Source organism: Larus michahellis, chromosome 1 (genome assembly GCF_964199755.1).
Source record: "Larus michahellis chromosome 1, bLarMic1.1, whole genome shotgun sequence".
NCBI lineage: Eukaryota > Metazoa > Chordata > Aves > Charadriiformes > Laridae > Larus > Larus michahellis.
This window is the reverse complement of record NC_133896.1, coordinates 59,949,830-59,967,958: the sequence shown is the minus strand read 5'-3', so window position 1 is coordinate 59,967,958 and position 18,129 is coordinate 59,949,830. Positions and strand designations below refer to the sequence as shown.

Genomic DNA, 18,129 nt, shown 5'->3' with positions numbered 1-18,129 from the left:
ACTTCCACTTCCAGCACATACAGCCGCATGCAGAATAAGCAACTTTTTCCAGCCTCCGTCCTGCCCCCCTCTCCCCCCGCAACGTGCTAACCCAAAAAGGGATCCTCGCATCCTCGGGCGAAAGCTGGAAGGGAACACGAGTTTGAAAAGGCACCCGTTTGCTCCTTCATTTCTCTTGGTAATGGGCATCTCCCCCCCTCCCTGCTTTCCCCCAAGTTCCACGGAAAGCTCTCCGGGCCAGCCGCTCTCGGCGGGCAGACAGGCCGGTGGAGGGGCGGCCCCCACCCCGCCGTGCCCTCGCTCCCCGGGGCGGCGGGGAGATGGGCGGGGGTCCCCGCCGCAGATCTACAACGCCGGCACCGCTCGCCGAGGCACTGTGGCAACTTCTCTCAACCCTCACCGCCCCCCCCCTTCCTTACCCACACACATCGCCCTTTTTTTTTTTTTTTTCTTCTTCCCCCCCCCCTCCAGTAAACTAAGTTTACAAGATATTTGGGAAGCTGTGCAGCTTCCAACGCCATGTGCCCGCGAAGCATCCCAACCCAGAGCCCACCGGCAGAAGGAGGAGGAGGGGAGCTCGGCGGCGCTGCACGCACACCCGGCAGCCCCAAAGAGCACAACCCCAAACCTACTGCCCGTTTGAAGATCTAAGCCAATTTTGATCTCGGGCTGTAATGAGCCAAAGACGTTGGGTGGGGGCTGGGGGAGGGAAGGGAGGAGTGGAAAGGCCGCTGGAACTTTAAATAAGAAAAACGTTTCTAATGCTCTAATAGAAGAGGGAAGTCGAAGTGTTGGGATTGCGTAGATCTAAGGCCCCCCTTTTTGGAGGAAAGCTTTTCTTATTCAAAACAGCATCACAATGGGCTTCACATTGAGCCTTGCCACATCCCCATCTGAGTAGCAGCCATTCATCAGGCTGGCTGGCCTATCAATGACATTTCTCCCATCAGGGCTTCTATAAAATGATGCTTTTTCCCATGAAACATCCGCAAACATTTTGACGGGTCTGGCTTTGCCCTGCTGGATTACGGAGTGTCCTTCTCTCCCGCGCTCTTCCTCCCCCCCACCCCCCCCTCACCCCCCAACTATCTGCCTCTGCCCTCCCTCCCCACCCCCTCGCCGCCACCCCGCTCCCTCTCCCAGGGCATCCCTGAGACAGGGGCTCTCCGCACCCCGGGACCTTGGGGCTCCCGTCCCGTCCATGGGAAGAGCATGCATTGCGGGTTGCTGGAGGAACCCGATATGGACTCCACAGGTAAGTTTACCCCCATCACCACTACCACCGGCTCCCCCCCGCAGGCAGCGGGCTCCTCTCGCCCGCCGGGGAGCACTTTTCAACTTGACCGTGGCGGCGGGGACGGGGACGGGGGCTCCCGCCGCACCGGCCTCGCAGGTAAATGAGCCCGGGCGTGTGCGGGGTGCGGGGGGTGCTGGGGGCGGGGGGAGATCTCGCCCCTGGGCTGGAGCCCTGCCGTTGCACTTGCGGATACGATGGAGCAGGGGGTGGTTTTTTTCCTTTTTTTTTTTCTTTTTTCTTTTCTCCTCCATAGGCTGCCGGCCGGCAAACTAATTCCCTCTCCGCTTCTAGTTGTTAGGCGCTCGCTTGGGTTTGAGCGGAGCCTTTCAGAGGGGCGAGAAGACGAGGTTTATTAGGGAAGATGGTTGGTGGGTTTAGGGTGAGCCCAGCACCCGGGTCGTCTTGTCCCGCAGGCAGAGCTGGGGCTGGGCTGCGTTGGAGGGGAAGGAATTGGGGAAGGGCAGGGTGGGTCTCTCCCCCCGCACCCCCAAACGGTGACTTGGCCGGTCCGGTAACCGGACGGGAGAAGGGCGGCTGCAGCCCCACCAGCCAGCGCCGCCCGTGGGGAGCAGCCCCGGCGGGAGGCGAGGGGGACGGCCGCCCCGAGGGCCGCGGCCCTTGCCCGCACGCCCGACGGCCGCCTCCGCCGCCCGGCCCGGCCCCGGGGTGGGGGGGCGCGCCGGCTTTCCCCGGGGGCAGGGCCCAGGCCTAGGTCTTCCCAGCGCGGCTGTCAGCCGGCAGCCTGGCGAAACCGCGGCCCCTTCTCCTTCGCTCTCTCCCGCCGGCCCTGCCCGTGCTCCTCCCGCCGTACCCAGCCCGGTTTCCACCGGCCGTAACCGCTGAGCGCGGCCCCAGCGCGCCCGCATGCAGGGGAGGGCTGGCAGCCGCCACAGTAACCTTTGCGATTTTAATTTATTTTTATTAGCACCGGAAAACACCCGCTCCTCCCCTCCCTCCCTCCCTCCCTCCCTGCCTGCCCGGGCGTTTCCCAGGCGGACAACTCGGAGGTTAGGTAGGGCACAGCCCGGGGACGGCTCCCCCGCTCCTGCCCTGCCCCGTCCCCTCCCGCAGCCGCTGTGACGGTCGGCATGGCGGCCGGGGAGCGGGGACCCGGGCTGTCCCAGCCCCGCCGGAGCCCGCAGCGGGATCGGGTCCCCCCCGCGCCTCCCCGACGGCCGCGGCGGGCCGCCTCCCGGCGCTCCCCCGGGGAGCCCGCAGCTCCGTGCCGGCTCCTCCGGGGTCGGCCGGCGCCGTGCCGCTGTAGCTGGCGCGGGGGCGAGAGGGGAACGGGGCAAGGGGCGGCGGGGCAGGGCAGCCCCGGCCTCGGAGCCCCTTCGCTCCCCGCCGCCCCCAACCCGCCAAGGGTTATCTAACCCCTCGCCCCCGACGCGATTGTAAAATTTAAATATCGATTAAAACCAAAACAAACAAACAAACAACAAAAAAATAGAAAAGGGGAGGCTGCCCGGCCCCGCTCGGCTGTGCCTCCCGCGGTTCCGGCGCGGGGGCTTCGGGGCAACGGGCGGGCTCGGCCCCTCGCCGTCCACCGGCGACACCGGCCGGGTTTGGGCCACTTTTCCTGCCGGGGCCCCAAAACAAAACCCGAGGGGGTTGTTCCAGGGAGCAAGTGCTCGGCGGGGAAGGAATCGTTGTGTTCGTGTCAGAGCGTGTGCAGGGTTCCCAGGGTGTAAAAGAAAGTTGTCCTTCTGTCCAGCGGCACTGCCGGGACGGAGTTAAGGGCACTGCTGGCAACTTCTCGTTGTCGACAGTAACGAGACAACGTTACTTTAGGGAAAGAAAAAAAAATCAAACAAAATCAAAAAAGCCCCGCGTTTTATATCACTGTATTCAAAACTGTCCATCCCCAGGTTGACCCTCCGTACTGTTCGTTCCTTAAATTCAGGATGGTTATAATAAATGGCAGCATGATTGATTAAGATAATATTAATCAGAAAACACTTTAGTCTTGCTAAACAGATGGCAAGAAAAGTGGAGCTTTGCAGTTGTCTCATTCAGACACCTTAACCTCCCTTTCAGAGGACTTAATCCAATTAGCTTTTCTCCTGAGTTTCAGTTGTTATGTAAAGATCCTTTTGCATTGTGGAGAAATATGGCTTCATTGAAAAAAAAAAAATCAGTCATGTTTTAATTTCTCCTTAACAGTTTTTCCCTAAAGCAGCGGGATAAAAAAAAATAATAATCACCCACGGTTCCGATTTTAAGGCAGGGGAATAGTTTAGTTCCTTCCCCCAGCAGTGCCGTGTGCTTCCACCGAGTTTAGCTCATGGTCCCCTAACCTGGGCACTGACCCACGGGGGCTGTCACCAAGCCTAAACCTAAACGGGACACCCCCCGACCCAGCCGCTCCCCGCCCAACGCAGGGGCCGGGACCGGCGGGGCAGCGGCAGCAGCGCCGGGACCCGACGGCCCGTCCCGCGCACGGCACCGGCGGCAGCCACCCTCGGGGCTCTCCCGCTGCGCGGCGGGGCCCGACCCGCGGCCGGGGAGAGGGGCACCCACCCGGGAGGGGACACCGGACCTTCTCGGGCGGTTTGCGACATCTTTCCCCGCATCGTTTCCCCACCGCCGTTAACTCCGCGAGGCGCCCGTCCGCCTCCAGGCGTTACTTTCTAAAGCCCGTAACTCCCCCGAGACGGGCCGGGAGCCGGCGAGCCGCCGGGGGAAGTTTGAAGGCCCCGCCGGGGCTCGCCCGCCCGCCCCTTCGCTGTGGGGCACAAAGGGATCGCCCCGGGGGGCCGTGCTGGGCTTTTGGGGCTCGCAGGGGCGCCCGCCGCCGCCTGCCCTGCGCTCGGCTCGGCTCTCCACCCACACTCCCGCCGGCCCCCGACCCCTCCGTGCCCGCAGCCTGCCGGGGGGGCCGGGGACCGCTGCGCCGGGGCCCCATCGCCTCCCCCGGCAGAGCCCAGCGGGGCCCGAGGGAGGGCGGCGGCGGGGTGGGTGCTCGGGCCGGGCGGGCCAGCACCCGGGGAGCCCCGAGGGGCGGCTGGGGCGCGGGGACACACACACACTTTGAGGGACATCCACAGGTTTCCACAGCCGCAGCCCCCCCTAGTGACACCGGCACGGCGAGCTCCAGGCGATGCCGTCGGGGGGTGCACGCCCGGGGGCGGGATGGGGCGGCGGCGGCGGCACCGCGGGTTGGCACCCGGAGAACGGGGAGCGCCCTCGCCCCGGTGCCCGGCACCCCCCGCCGGAGCTCTGCCCCCGCAGGAGCCCCGCCGCGGTGCGTGCGGAGACGCGGGGCGGTGCAGGTCTCCCGGGGGGTTCCACCCGCCCCGTCCCCGCCGCGCCCCTGGGAAAGCTCCGCGCCGCACCGCTTCGGGGAGCGGGAGACGGAGGCGGTTTCTTGGAGTGCAGCTTTTCTGCATGACTCAATAAATATCCCTCGTTATTTCAGTGCTGGAGCCAGGCAAAAACTCCGCTGGTTTCAAAGCGCTAGATGGATGAGATCCTTGGGACGTGAAGCTGAGACTTAGGAGCGGATCCAAACCCCATTAAAATCAGCAGAAAGCCTTTCAGTGCTGTCAAGGACGTTGGGATTAGGCCCTTAAAGCAGTTTGTGTGAACCACAAAAAGTGGGTGCCAGCCCCCAAGAGGAATACGTTGTGGCGGTGGCCAGATTTTGGTCCATATTCTTACCAATATATGGGTGTTGCAGGAATAGTGGGTGACCTTTTCTATGAGCTTGCCATTTAAAAAGGATCTAGCATATAAGCAACGACTGAAGAGAATTAACTGCTTTCATATCCTGGTTCAATTAATGAAATCACCAATATTGATACTAAATACTTGAATGCTAGTTGGGAAAGCAATTGTGACATTTCAGAACATATGTGTAATGCTGAGGCGGGTGATCCTAGGTCTCGATTCTTTTTGATCCAAATGAATGGTTGATTTTGCTGCTGAAAACTGTTTGCTTTGCTTATTGCAACACAGTTTACTAACAGATAAAGAGGAACTTGCTATTGGCTATTTTTCTTACTTTTCTTGAGTACTTTTCATACTCAAGCGAAAATGTGATTTACTTTTGTTTCAGTAAATAAAAAAAAGAAGTTATTTACTGTGCTAGGATTTGTGTTTATAAAGGCTCTTACCTGCTGAGCAGCTAAGATGATCCAATGATTCTTTTGAATCCTACATTTGGTATGATACGGACACGTAAAAGAAATACTGCTGGTCCTTTATAATAATGGAACCCCACTATGTCTAATGTCATTTCATATCTTATATGATTTCACACGTGAAAGAAATGGAACAAAACCAAAAAAAAATCAACAAAAATGTTTTCTTTCCCGCTGGCTGCGGAGTTCCTGCGGACAATGTTTGCGCAGGAGGGCCCGATCCTTGGCAGCTCCCTCTGCCTTCAGCAGCAGCAGAACTGGAATCTACACGCAAGTCCCAGCACTGGATCAGGTCTTCATTCCTGAGGGCTTTTTTTAAAGGAAGTTTTTAAAATCCGTGGGGATTTTTTAGAAGTCTGTAGATTGGTCAAAATTACCTTGAACGAAGAAGTTAATCTTCTAAGTCTGACTCAGAGAAAAAAAAAATTGTTTTATCATTTGTTTGTCTGCTAACACATTAATTCTAAAATACTTAGGGAAGGGGAACTGTGGTACTTTTCACTGCTCTGCAATCTGTTATTTACCTGCAATAAGGAAAATGTCTTTACAAGGGTGGAAGGAAAAAAGAACTAACACAAGCTTTTGCATAGGAATGGCCAGACAACTGTAGGAAACTATTTCATTTATTTAAGTTACAGTTCAGTTTTAGGTAAAACCATCATTAAAGAAGGGACTCTGGATTCTGACAGGTTCAACGTTTGTCTGTGAGACTGTAAAGAAACCTGTAGCCTCAGTTGGTCTATCGCAGCTTCACCTCTACTGTAGTAAATATCTATCAAGCAAAAGATCTTGAAATTCCAGGAAACCATTTTGTGGTAAGATACGTGTGATGGGAGTTAGAGCTGTCCCACAGAAAGTCACTGGCACAGTAACCAGGGTCATTGGCTTGATTGCTTTTAGAAAATACGGCCGTTTTTCAGCCACTGGTGCAGTGAGCGTGCAGGCAAGGAAGAAGGTTAGCGTAGCCGTAAAATCTGCAGCATCTCCACATGTAAACACCTTTGCATTTCTCTAGCTTGATCTGCAAGTGGTTTGCAAGTTAGAACAGCCATAAGGAGGAGCCTCCCCTGGAGATGCTATTTCTATACATAGGATTTCACCACAGCAAAATACAGTTGAAATAAATCGTGGGATCACTGAAATCCGCGCAGTGATGAAACATTAGTACCTCCTTCCGATGAAGACTTTTGAACAGGTGGCCTTAAATACAGCTGGAGCTTGATGGTTCATGACAATGGCTTCGGAGCAGCAGTGGGCTGTCATGTAACTAATACAAATATAAGGTCAGTCCTTTGGGGATGCTTGATGTGACATTCGAGTCCGAATAATTAGCTCACAATTCCGTGAGTGCTGAGGTTTGTGAATTTCCTGAGTTCACCCACTTGTCTGTTTCCCCGCATCTGTGCTGGATTTTCTATTTGTTTCATTGTGTCTGAAAATGAATAACCCGGACGAGCCGACCCTGCTGGAGCCCAGTGCCCCGGCGGCCGAGGGGATTTGATTGCTAACATTCTAGTTAGGAAGATGGATAGCATAAAGGATATTTGATGGCTGAGCGATCCTATAGATAACAAGTGTAGGAAGGAAGAGTACGTGGTGATGATTAAGCCAGTGGAGGTCTGTGTAGGTTTTTTTTTAATATGTCTGTACTAAAGACATGTTTACGCACATCTTTTAGGTCCTATAGAATTGTATATATGTTTCTGTGAATATTTAAAAGCGTAATACAATTTGCAGTTAGAGATGGGTCCTGATCCTGCAATGTCTGCTCCACGGGGGAGACACCTGTTGAAGTCCTTGTGTGTGCCTTGGAGAGGGCAGGTGCCTGGGGTTAGCTCGTAATCATCCCTCCCAACAGTTGCAAATGCGTAATAACTTAATTGCAGCTATTTTACATGCATAACTAGCCGTCCTGGCCTGTCTTCATTCCCATTTATTTTCTCCCAGGAGGTTTGCAGCAAGAGCAATTGATGAGCTATAAAATACCGGCCAGCGTTAGAAATGGTGCCCTAAGTCAGTGGCATAATTTTTCTGGCTTGCTGCTGGAGCTGCAGTTATGGTCTCTGTATATAAATAAGTATTAAGTTAAATACTTTTGGCCGTTCTTCCCTTTCTGATAAATTTGAAATCAGGAAAAGTGGAGAGGGTTAAATAGAGCCTTGTCTCTTACTGCACTCAGGGAGGAAGAAAAAGCTCATTTGCAGCTTAAATTGCCTCAAGACTGAAACGCAGGGCTCAGTGCTGTCTCATTTCCTTCACTTCAGCTACAGTTAAGCACTTTGTTTTCTTTTATTGGTAAGTGAACTTAATTTCTCTATGATAGAATTTGTTAGAGGAACTAAGGAGTTGATTCACAGCTGTGAGTGATGGGTTTGCAATTAATTAGCAGCTTATCCTGAGCATTTTTGCATAGGATCCCAAATATTATGGTAATGGGAAACAATACATTTTAGATAGCTGGAATGTTCTCTGAATGAGCGAGTCCCTGAAACTTACAGCCCCTGGGAATTAGAGGCATTAATTTCAGAGGAGCGGGTTGAAATGTATGCTGGGATTTCATCAGTTTTCTAGGCTTGTGGTAGTCTGGTGCTGTGGTTGTCGCTCTGACAAACTTCTTGCTGGAGCTCTGGGTGCTCACAAACCCCATGGCATAGACTGAGGCACCTCAAAACAAAAAAATCCTCTTCTCTAGGGGTTTTGATTTGCTTGCTGAGGTCATATCTATAAAAAAGGAGATTTGCTTGGAAGTAAGGACTACAAGTTTTGAGTGTTAGAAATTACTGCTTTTTTTTTTTTTTAAATTACTGTCACTAGAAATAGAATTGCTTCTTATTGCTCACCTCTTTCTTCTCTTTTTAAACTTCCACTCCTCAGAATAATACTGTCAGACTATCGTATTTCCTTCAGTGCAGCCATTTTTACTGATTTGGCTACTTGGTGCAAGACTTACGGACACACTAAGTTGGGGAGAACTCACTATATGAAAAATGTCTTACATGCAAATGCAAGTTTGCAAATGAGACCTCTAAGTCAACACAACAGGCCTGAGCTTTCTGTTCGTGTATAGATCTGTAAATTCAGATCTGTCTTGTGCTAAATTTGTAAAGCAGTAAAATACCAGAAATGCAGTGGCAAGGAGAACTTAGAAGTGGTAAAAAAAAAAAGCTAAATGCAGGGGTAAATACAGATACCACTAAATGTAATGATAGAAGGGTTAACATTTTTTGTTTTTCTAGAATGCTATTAATTGCTAAACTATGTCAGAAGTGCTAAAACTACCTCAGCTGCAGCTGAGGAAGGGCAGCGTGGAGGGGGAGCCCAATTCGTCAGCGGGATCTCAGTGAGCGGTCAGCCAGTGCTGGGAGGAACCACCTGTGTCCCAGAGCCGAGTTCCCCCATGGTGACAGCAACGCATACCTCATTTGAAAGGCCCCGCAGATCATCCATTCTACAACCCACAACGCTTTCCAGCACCCTGTAATGAAGCTGCAACCTGCTGCGAAAGACCAGACGCTCCTGTGTGTCAGAGGACAAGCAGGAAAGGTTGTAAGTTTTACTAATAGTCTAGGATCTAGCAGAAACAAGCCATTTGTTGAATAAATTTCATGGATGGTTGGAAGAATTAGACCCAATCCTATCCTTCAAAGGGGGGGAAAAGAATTCTCAACAACCTGACTTATGTGGTTCCCACCTTATCTGACATTCAATTTAACCATGAACATGTGGCAGGATGTCCTAATTAAGCAAATAAGTATTTAATGCTGTTAGCTTCTGCAACATAGCTTGTAGGTACCCTGCTCTTGGCTGTTGCCATCACTGATTCTCAGAGGAAAGTAAAATCCTTCCTGTCCCTCTACCTCCTACAAAACTCAAGCAATGTGGGGAAACAAAAAATCTTGGCTGGTCCTTAAGGCAACAGTGACCCAATAGACACTGTAAAAAAAAAAAAACCAAACAAAACAAAAAAAAAAACCAAAACCACACAAACAAAAACAACACCCACACAAACAAAAATAACCCAACCGTGGTGCACGCAAATGTGGAAGTGGAGTCCTGCTCTACAGGTGCTATGTGTCAGGGTACCGCAGTAGCATGGTGTTCTGTGATGAGAGATGCCTTCTCCTGCAATGGGAGGTTCCCCAGGTGCATGGGCGTACATGTTGGCTGGAGGCAATGGGCTTCTTTGCAGAGCCTCAGCACAGCCCTTCAGCTCCGGATCTCTATACGTCAGACCTGGCTGGGCAGATTTGCTAGCCAACGCGCTCGGCATCCCAGGGTCAGCAGGAGAAGAGCCATGCCCGGTGCTGCGTGTGAGATGGAGATCCTGGCTGCTCGTAGTGTGATGCTGCAATGTGCTAACTCAGAGGAGGAGAGTTTAAGAGACCTCTGAGATCCATGGCAGAACAAGGCAGCTGCCAGGTGAGACTTACTGGGTACCTTGTGCAGGCTGAGAGCTGGGACACCCAGCAGGGCGCTCTGCTCCTCTATATCTGCGCCCTGTTCTTCCTTCCTCCCAAGTGGTGGCAATACTAGATCCTGCTGGTCGGATTAACTGTCTAGCACAGGTTTCCCAACGTCGGAGCTCACTTTCCGCTCTTAAACACGGAGCCATGGGGACAAAACTGCTGCGGGGGCCCCTCTAATGCAAACATTTTTTTTAAAAATGAGCTGTGGTGGGGGCAGCAAATGGCCTCCATTGTAACGAGGTGGGGAGAACTGGGGACGACCGCATCTACAGAGTGGTTTAATCACATGGATGGAGCAGCGTGTTCACCTCTCCTCCTTGCTGGGTCATTTCCACTTTGAGCTCTGCAAACAGACCGTCTATTGAGCAGTTAGTATTCAGTGCTGAATATTCAATACTAGACTCTTGTTTTGGTGAGTCTTAGGCAAAAAAAAAAAAGGAGGAGGAAAGAAGACTTCTCTATTTTCTCATGTTCCCTCCCTGAGTTTGCTTTGCATATTGTTCAGAGGAGACTGGAGGCTTCTCAGAAAAGCCAGGCTCCTAGTTTTAAAAGCACTGGTCTAGTTTCATACTACTTTTTAAGGGAAGGGGAGAGACAGCGTGGGAGGGACTAAATTCATACAAGGTTTATTAATCTGCAAGTCTAGGCACTTTCCGACAAGCACATTTAGGTTGTAAACTTAATAGCGTGAAATGCTTGCTCTGTATACACAGGTTGGTTCTGATAGGAGTATGTTACGATGATTTATTAATGGCCTCTCTGCTAGTTTTGGTATGCAGATATTTGAGAGCTGAAGGAAAGCTGTTTCTGTCCAGTTAGTGCTATATTTGCTCACAAAAATGGTTGTGAGTAATGTAATGGCTGCATCCTTTGACAGTAGTGAGCAACTGCTAGGTTTGGAATAGAGGTGCATAAAGTGAGAAGAAGTGGCCACCATTTGAATAAATACAGTATCTCTGTCTTTTGATTCATGCTCTTCCTCACTCAAGTTGTTGTTTCTTTCTTATTGCAGTGATTATGTCCTTACACCTGAGTTTTCTTTGCGTGTATGTGTCTGTCTTTCTCGTTCTTTCAGTCTGCCTGCCCGAATGATGTTTCTTGTGAGAAATATTTACTGTAGTCCCATTCCTTCAGGAGCTGACCTCTTTTCTTCTGATTTAAAAAAAAAAAAAATCTCCTCTCTATAGTTACTCTTTCTTCCTATACTTTATTTTTGACCATGCCCTTTTCTTTGTTGTTCATTCTTTTGTTTCCGTTCCTTTCGTTTTTCATGTCCTTTTCAGTAACCAGCCTTCTCTCCCTTCTCTTGCCTCCCTGAGCCCCACAGCCAAGCGTTTTTTGCATCTCCCACCCGTCTCGCCTCTTTTTGTTTTGTCATCTTTGTGGGCCCGTCTTACTGATGTACTACCATTTCTGTGCCAAATTGGCTTGTCTGCTGGATTCATCGGCTCCTGAGGCAGAGGGAAGCATTTCATGGGTACTTGATGCAAATCCTGTTTCTTGTTGAGTCACAGACTTCCTGCTCAGCCAAATGACTCCAGCCTTGTGCACTGGTGAAGCGGAGCTGAATTTGATTTGAGGACTCCATGTCTTCTCATGCACACTGGTGAGCTGAGGGACCATGGCAGCAGTCGGGAATGTTTAACCCAAGAGCTAATGAGCGGAGTCTGCTGCAGGGTTGGAGTATAAGAGATGTTGTGATAGGTACCCAGAAGTGAGGGCCCTCCTCTTATGTGAGCTCTCTAGTGTGCCTCACATTAATTCTGCAGCATAAGAAGTTAATGAAATCTGGGGCAAAAAGGGCATCAAGAGACTGTCCTTTATTCTGGGAGAGAATAGGACTGGCAATAATCAAGGGGCATGGTTGCATTTTCTTGGAAGGAAACACTGTGGATAAATCAGAGACAACGATAGCATTTACACTGGTTCATCCAGCAGACCCTGAAGGACTGAAGATCTATGACACAGCATGGTGTAGAAGCATGAGGGTATGCTTTGCTGTATGCAGAGGTGGTGCTTGGAAAGCATGTGACACGTATGGTTATCCTGCTGATGGAAAAACAAGCTGCACTTTGCGCACCCATGTAGGTTAAGTGCCCTGGGAGGGCTGGATTGGTCGGATACTGGTGTCACTAGCTTAAATGACCCTGGGTGAAAGTGAGGAAATGTCACGGCAGTGAAATTGGACCAATGGCCTTGGTGTCTCAAAAACCAAGAGGCTATTTATGGGTCTGGTGAAACTTACTTTTCAAAATAAAATGATAGATAGCATCTGTGTGTTACTGGCAGAGGGAAACGTCTACTCCCAATTAACACGCATACTGAGCTGGAAATGTGATGGCAACATGATATGCAATTCCAGAGAAGGGAACAGGACTTGGAAGTCCTGTCTGATCCAGGTTGGAGACTGCCCTAAATGTCAGAATCAATATGCAGAGGAATCTTGTATTCTAGGCTTCCTGACTGTGCTTGATCTACATTTTGGGATGCAGCTTCTTAATGAGGAATACTGTTAACAGAGTACTTCATTGAAAATATCACATTTAAATGAACTTCTGCATAGTAAACAGAGTAACAAGAAAGCAACATCTCATAAATTCCAGTTTTTCTACTCAAATATTGTAGGCGAGTTATAAGACAATGAACCTTGGTGCTTTTTGTTATATCAGTTTAAATGCAGCATGCACATTTTTTAATATACTTTATCAAATGGGTTAATAGAAAATCAGTACTATGAGCGAAGACTTGGCTAAACAAAATGAAAGAACTCTCACAGATTCAATTCTTATGACATCACGGTGGATTTCATGATGCTTCATCAGAATCACGAGTCAAAGAAAAAGGACAAAAACATTCCTGTCAATGTCTAGTAAGTGCTCTGGACCAATGTCCATTAACCCTGAAATGGTTCCAAGAGAACTGTATGCCAAGAAACGAGAACAAAAGAAAGGACTACAACAAGAGTGCCTGACATTTTGCCCTGTTGGAAATGAAATAAAAAAGTTAGATTAGCAAGCAAAGCACCAAGGTATCTGGCAGCTTGTCACGGTAGCGGCTCTACCATCTGCACCAAGGCCATGTGTCACTGTCATCCCTGAGGAGCAGGTCTCTTGGAAGAACAGAAGATGGCTATGCAGGACCAAGGAGGACACTGGCATGATTTCCTGTGGAGCTTGAAGATGTTCCTGACAGCTCGTGCGCACTAGCTGAAGGATATGTGCCTTGCCAGACGACACAGCGAGGAGCAAAATTGGGCTATGTGTAGCAGGTCCACCTCTATGGTCAAAGAGGAGCTGTTTTGGGAATGAGGAGTGTCTGCGATGGAGTAATAGGAGAGAACAGCAGTTGGACGATGGCCCTGAAAAGGTCTCACAAACTTTTCATTTGACAATGGAGAGGAGGGAGATTACCTCACCTATGAAATTCTAAATCTTAGAAAAATCCCCATTTGTGTGATTAGCTGTCCTTAATAGCTTGTTCTACTTCATTTTAGTTGATTTGGGTAAGTTTAACGCCCTCCATGGGAGCTGGTGGCTGCCAAGCCCTGTCATGTTACAGGCACACGGTTCTTCAGAGCATTGTGCAGAGGCCAGGCTAGGAGGTCTTGCTCAGGTCTTGGTTTTACAGTAGATTGAGGTTTCAGAGAAAAGGTGATTTTTATTTTTTTTGTTTGTTTGTTTGTTTTCTTTCAAACAGTGGCGTTCTTGAAAAGCTTTGAACGTGCTGCTGTAACCTGCCCTGGCAGCACCCCAGCATTATACTTCTGGGGTGGCGGATGTACCTATAACCAGCCGTGCTGTGCCGCAAGCTGTGTGGGAGGTTCAGAACGTGAATCCTCTGCTTCTAGTCAGAGCAGGTGTGATGTGCAGCAGGTACTGGAGTGGGCTTTCAATCGTTTGAGGGTCAGACTTCAGGTTTATCTCCTAATCATTACCCCTGACAGAAAGGGATAGTCTCTTTTGCCTTTAAGGGACTCTCTTAAACTAGCGATTTGTCTCCTAAGTTGATGTGACTAAATGAACCAAGATATTGAAGTGTTATATGGTGTAGTTTTCACTTGCACCAGAGAAAATATTAGATGTAATGTCTCATTTTTTGCTTTACTTTAATTCATATGGCAGTTAGAAATTAGGTTTGCACACTAACAGATAGTCAAAGCAGACAGACTCTTCAGATGTTATGAATTTAACAGCTGTAGAGGATAGAAGTTCTCTGTTCGCAGCAACGGTGCCACACAGACAGCACGAACAGAGGGTTTGTTGGGTGATGGTATCTCTCGGACCATGTTCAGAAAGACAAGCTCTGCAGAGAAAAGCCTCAATGGATCATGCAGACCTTGGCATTTATTCAGAGACAGGAAACAGAAGAAGCTGTCAGGGCAGTGATAGTTTTCCTAAAAAAGAAAAGCTATAGAATATCATCCCATCAGCGCCACTGAAGATTTTTGTGACAGATGTGATATTTGGTTAGTACCGTGGGCTAGCAAACTAGGAACGGGAGGTTCCATGACCTTCGTTCAGCCTCCTGAGCTTTCGAGGTACTGCTTTTACCTGATAAATCTGCTGTTTGCAACCCCTTCCTCTTGGCCTAGCAGATCAGATGAGCAGCCAGGCGGTATTGCTGGCCAGCTCGGAACTGAGACACTTGGCAGAGATGCTGCAGGAAGAGATGAGTAACTCTTCCCTCTGAGAACGACAAACAAATAACTCGGAGGGGTGCTAAGACTCCATATGCACAACAGGAGTTCCTCCTCTGTCGCAGGAACTGTAGAATTAAGCCTGTCATCAGTTCTGAGTATTCATTTTTCCAACAGGTCATCTTGTAAATCCACTGAAATTTGGTGGTCCCTTTATGTTTGCCTCATCTACATTTTATACGCCTTTGCTTACAGTTAACTTTCTACTTTTTTTCTACATTTGCCTTGAGAAGCTGGGGAAAGATTACAAGACCAGCTGTGAATAAAAATAAGGAGTCAGAGTGTTGCAGCTGCACCATCAAGTTGGTACATGGCTCAAGTAGTAGTTTGGGTCCCGGCAAATCTCTAGTTCTTTTTCCAGAGGTGTCTATTTCAGTGACAAGCAAACTTCTGTGGAAGAAATGCTGGTCCCTGTGCAGAGCACTAGATAAATTGTCATGCTTGTTGGCAAACGGCTTTAAAATTCGAAGTATGGGAGCCCATCTAGAGCTGAAGGTGTATGAGAGGGATTTCCGCGCAGCTGCTAGGGCTGTGGTGAAATAAGTGTATGGCGATTTGTGCAGGCTCTGATACTGTGATTGCCACAAGCCTTGGCTATGTTTCTAGAATGTGAGGATTCTCATCTTATACAATTTGAGTAAAAAATGACCATTCACAATTATGCCAGTGATACGACCACATCCAGATCAGAGGATATGGCATAACTGGGGAAAAACAGTGCAGTTGGTACCACTGTAGGGTAATGAGGTAAGGCAAAATGCAGCTCAAATTAGGTGACCATAGAGTTTCATTCTGCCTGTAAAGTCTCTTAATCTCCCTTCAGGATGCATACACATGCTGCAGCCAGTAGCTCTGGGTACACTCACCTCCCAGCTGTGCGGCACAGTCCCTCCAGCTGCTTTTGCCATCCTGCCTGGGTGCGGAGCAGGACACGGTGGCTCTCAAAGGCCAGAAGAGGCTGTGATTACAGGTTGTGCTAATACCACAGCAACTCTTAACCCTCCTGGCAGGGCAGCAGCTGCAGAAGCCAGTGCTGGCTGCGATCAGGCCCACCTCCTCTGCCCCTCCGCAGAGCAGAGCCCAGGTGGCTCTCTCGCCGCTCTCCCTATGGCTGTGCACATGTGGGAGCAATGAATGCTTTCTTCTCTGGACTGCAAATACGCTAAGCCAATAACCATTATACAAACAAGATGGAGTAATTATCTCATTAAATGTACTGGCAGTACGCAGGCACCTCTGCTGTATTCTCTCACCTCGATTGAGGCTCTGTAGGGAGAAGCTTTCAAAGGTATCTTCCAGGAGCAAACCCTCCCTTCTGAAGGAGGTAATGTGTCAAAATAATTTGTCAAAGATATATTTAAAAAACAGTTCGTGCTTCTTTTTCCTGATAGTTCATGAAAACTTCTGCCCCTGAGCAGCTGTCATGTGTTTTCCTTTATTTCGGGGAGTCCCAGGCCTGCCTTCCGGCTCAGCGTTGGAAGCACCATACCAATAAAAACATGCTTGTCGGTGTGAACAGCCGTGGTGGGGACAAGGGAAAGCCGTGCAGGCCTCTGTTCTGGCAGCTCTTAAAAACAAGCTCAGTTTAACGTTCTGTTGTTAAAAGTGTGGTGGACGCATTTAATGGAAGAGGAATGCTCTCATGCTTGAGGTTCAGTGGATGTGTCAGTCTTGGCGAGATTAGGACCAACAAGAGAAGCGGTGAAATGGAGGCCAGAAGTAGTTCCATAGTTCTCTTTAATCCATCTTTCTGCAATTCACGGGAAACAATTTACTTTAATTTTTTTTTGGTGTCATGATAAGTTATTCTGTCAGAAAATTAACACTGGAGAAATTATTGTAATTTGAATAATCATCTACTTTTCCTCATGTTGGAATCCTGCAGAATATAAAATGTGTTTGTATTTAGTGGTAAACAAAATTATATAACAAAAATTATAAGGCTGAGGGACATAGTTGTGCACTTCATTATGATTTACCTTTGATCCTTGCAAAATTAAATACTTGATACAGTATTTGAAGGTGCATCTCCAAAACACCATTAAATACACCTTAGTTGCATTCTTTGCTAATAAGGTTGTAATAGCTTCCATATCGTGTCACAGTACAGAGTTAGCAGCATGTGACTGCACTACATTTTACTCCTAGGTATTAATTAATTTATTTCTTTTGCCTGGATGTTTTTCGGCTAGTGCTGATGCTTGCTCAAACCACTGTGCTGGTACGACTGAGCGTAGAGTATGCTGGGGCTCGGGGTGGGAAGGAGTCCTACGGAGCAGGGGGGGAAATACCTTAAGACTTGATACACTGAAAACACAGTGAGTAGAAATACACCCTGTCAAAGACGGTGTATTTTCTTTTGCTCTCACAAGCACTTCCCATAAGAAATTTGGGGTTTCTACATGTTGTGTTGATGATTCATAATTGCTATCAGGTCTGATATTCACTTCTGCTTAATCACCACTGAACTCTCCATTACTCTGTGACTGTTCCCAATGTGAAATTCTCTCTACGAGAAGTTTGTAAGGTCCAAGAGCAATAATTTAGGCTTTAATCGTATAAAACCTTCCATACCGTGTCACTCGATGCCTGTCTAGAACTGCGGTGTAGTGTATTTGGCATCAGCCTTGGGAACAAGTAATGAAGCCTCCGGCTAGGGACAAGGGAGGGTTGGACACGGGTCTCTTCCTCCAGCGCTGCAGCCGGGCTGCCTGGGACAAACACCAGCGCAGCCGGGTTGTACACCCGCGTGTCGTGAGGACAAGAGCATTCGATGTGCACAGGGCTCTACTCAGTATTAACTCTGAAAGAACTTATAAAAATCAGACTTAGTTTTGACTATTTTGTTTACTCCGCCTCTTTCTCTTTTTTTTTTTTTCTTAATATATATTTTAGGCCAGTGCTATCATATGTGGGATCTGTGGTCTCCTGAAGGGAATATTTTCAATTTCAGCAAAACTGTGGTTGTGTTTTCTTTTAATGCCTGAAGGTGTTCTCATTAATACTGGGAGTTAAAAGCTTTGTAAAAACTTTTTTTTTCTTTATACAAACAGTAAAAAATATCTACTTGTTAATATTTATTTATACTTACATCACTCGGTTTATGAGATAATACAGCCTTTAAGTAGCCAGTTGGTTTTGTTGCATTTTGTGATCTGCCAAATAATTTGACAAATTTGCCATAAACTCCCTGACATTTTTGCTCAAAAGAGTTAGTTTTCTTCATTCTTTGCTGCCAGACAGGTCATGTATCTTTTCAGGCTTGAAGAATTTCTATCGGCTATTTAAATGCAAGGCCACAGAGACAAAGCCAGACTCAGGCTGCCGCGAGCTGAACTGGGGTGATTCAGGACCAAAGGAGTCGCAGCACATAATTAAACAGTAACTGCGCCCTACTCCAGAGACTTTGTCTTGTGGTGTAAAATGTTTCCTTTACCAGTGAAAAAGGGGTATATACGTGGTTATCAGAGACAGTACGTGAACAAGGATAGTGAAAATTGTCATTGAGTGACACTTTAAAAAGTTGTT

General features: G+C 48.7%; 1 protein-coding gene across 2 annotated transcripts in view; it reads left to right on the top strand.

Annotated features, from left to right (window-relative positions):
- The first annotated feature begins 799 nt into the window (after positions 1–799).
- Positions 800–18,129, top strand: part of RFX4 (regulatory factor X4) — a 98,993-nt gene continuing 81,663 nt past the window's right edge. For both annotated transcript variants that reach the window (XM_074580888.1, XM_074580897.1), the window contains exon 1: positions 800–1,255. In XM_074580888.1, coding sequence (XP_074436989.1) covers positions 1,213–1,255 — 43 coding nt within the window. In that variant the 5' untranslated portion in view covers positions 800–1,212. The remainder of the gene's footprint in view (positions 1,256–18,129) is intronic.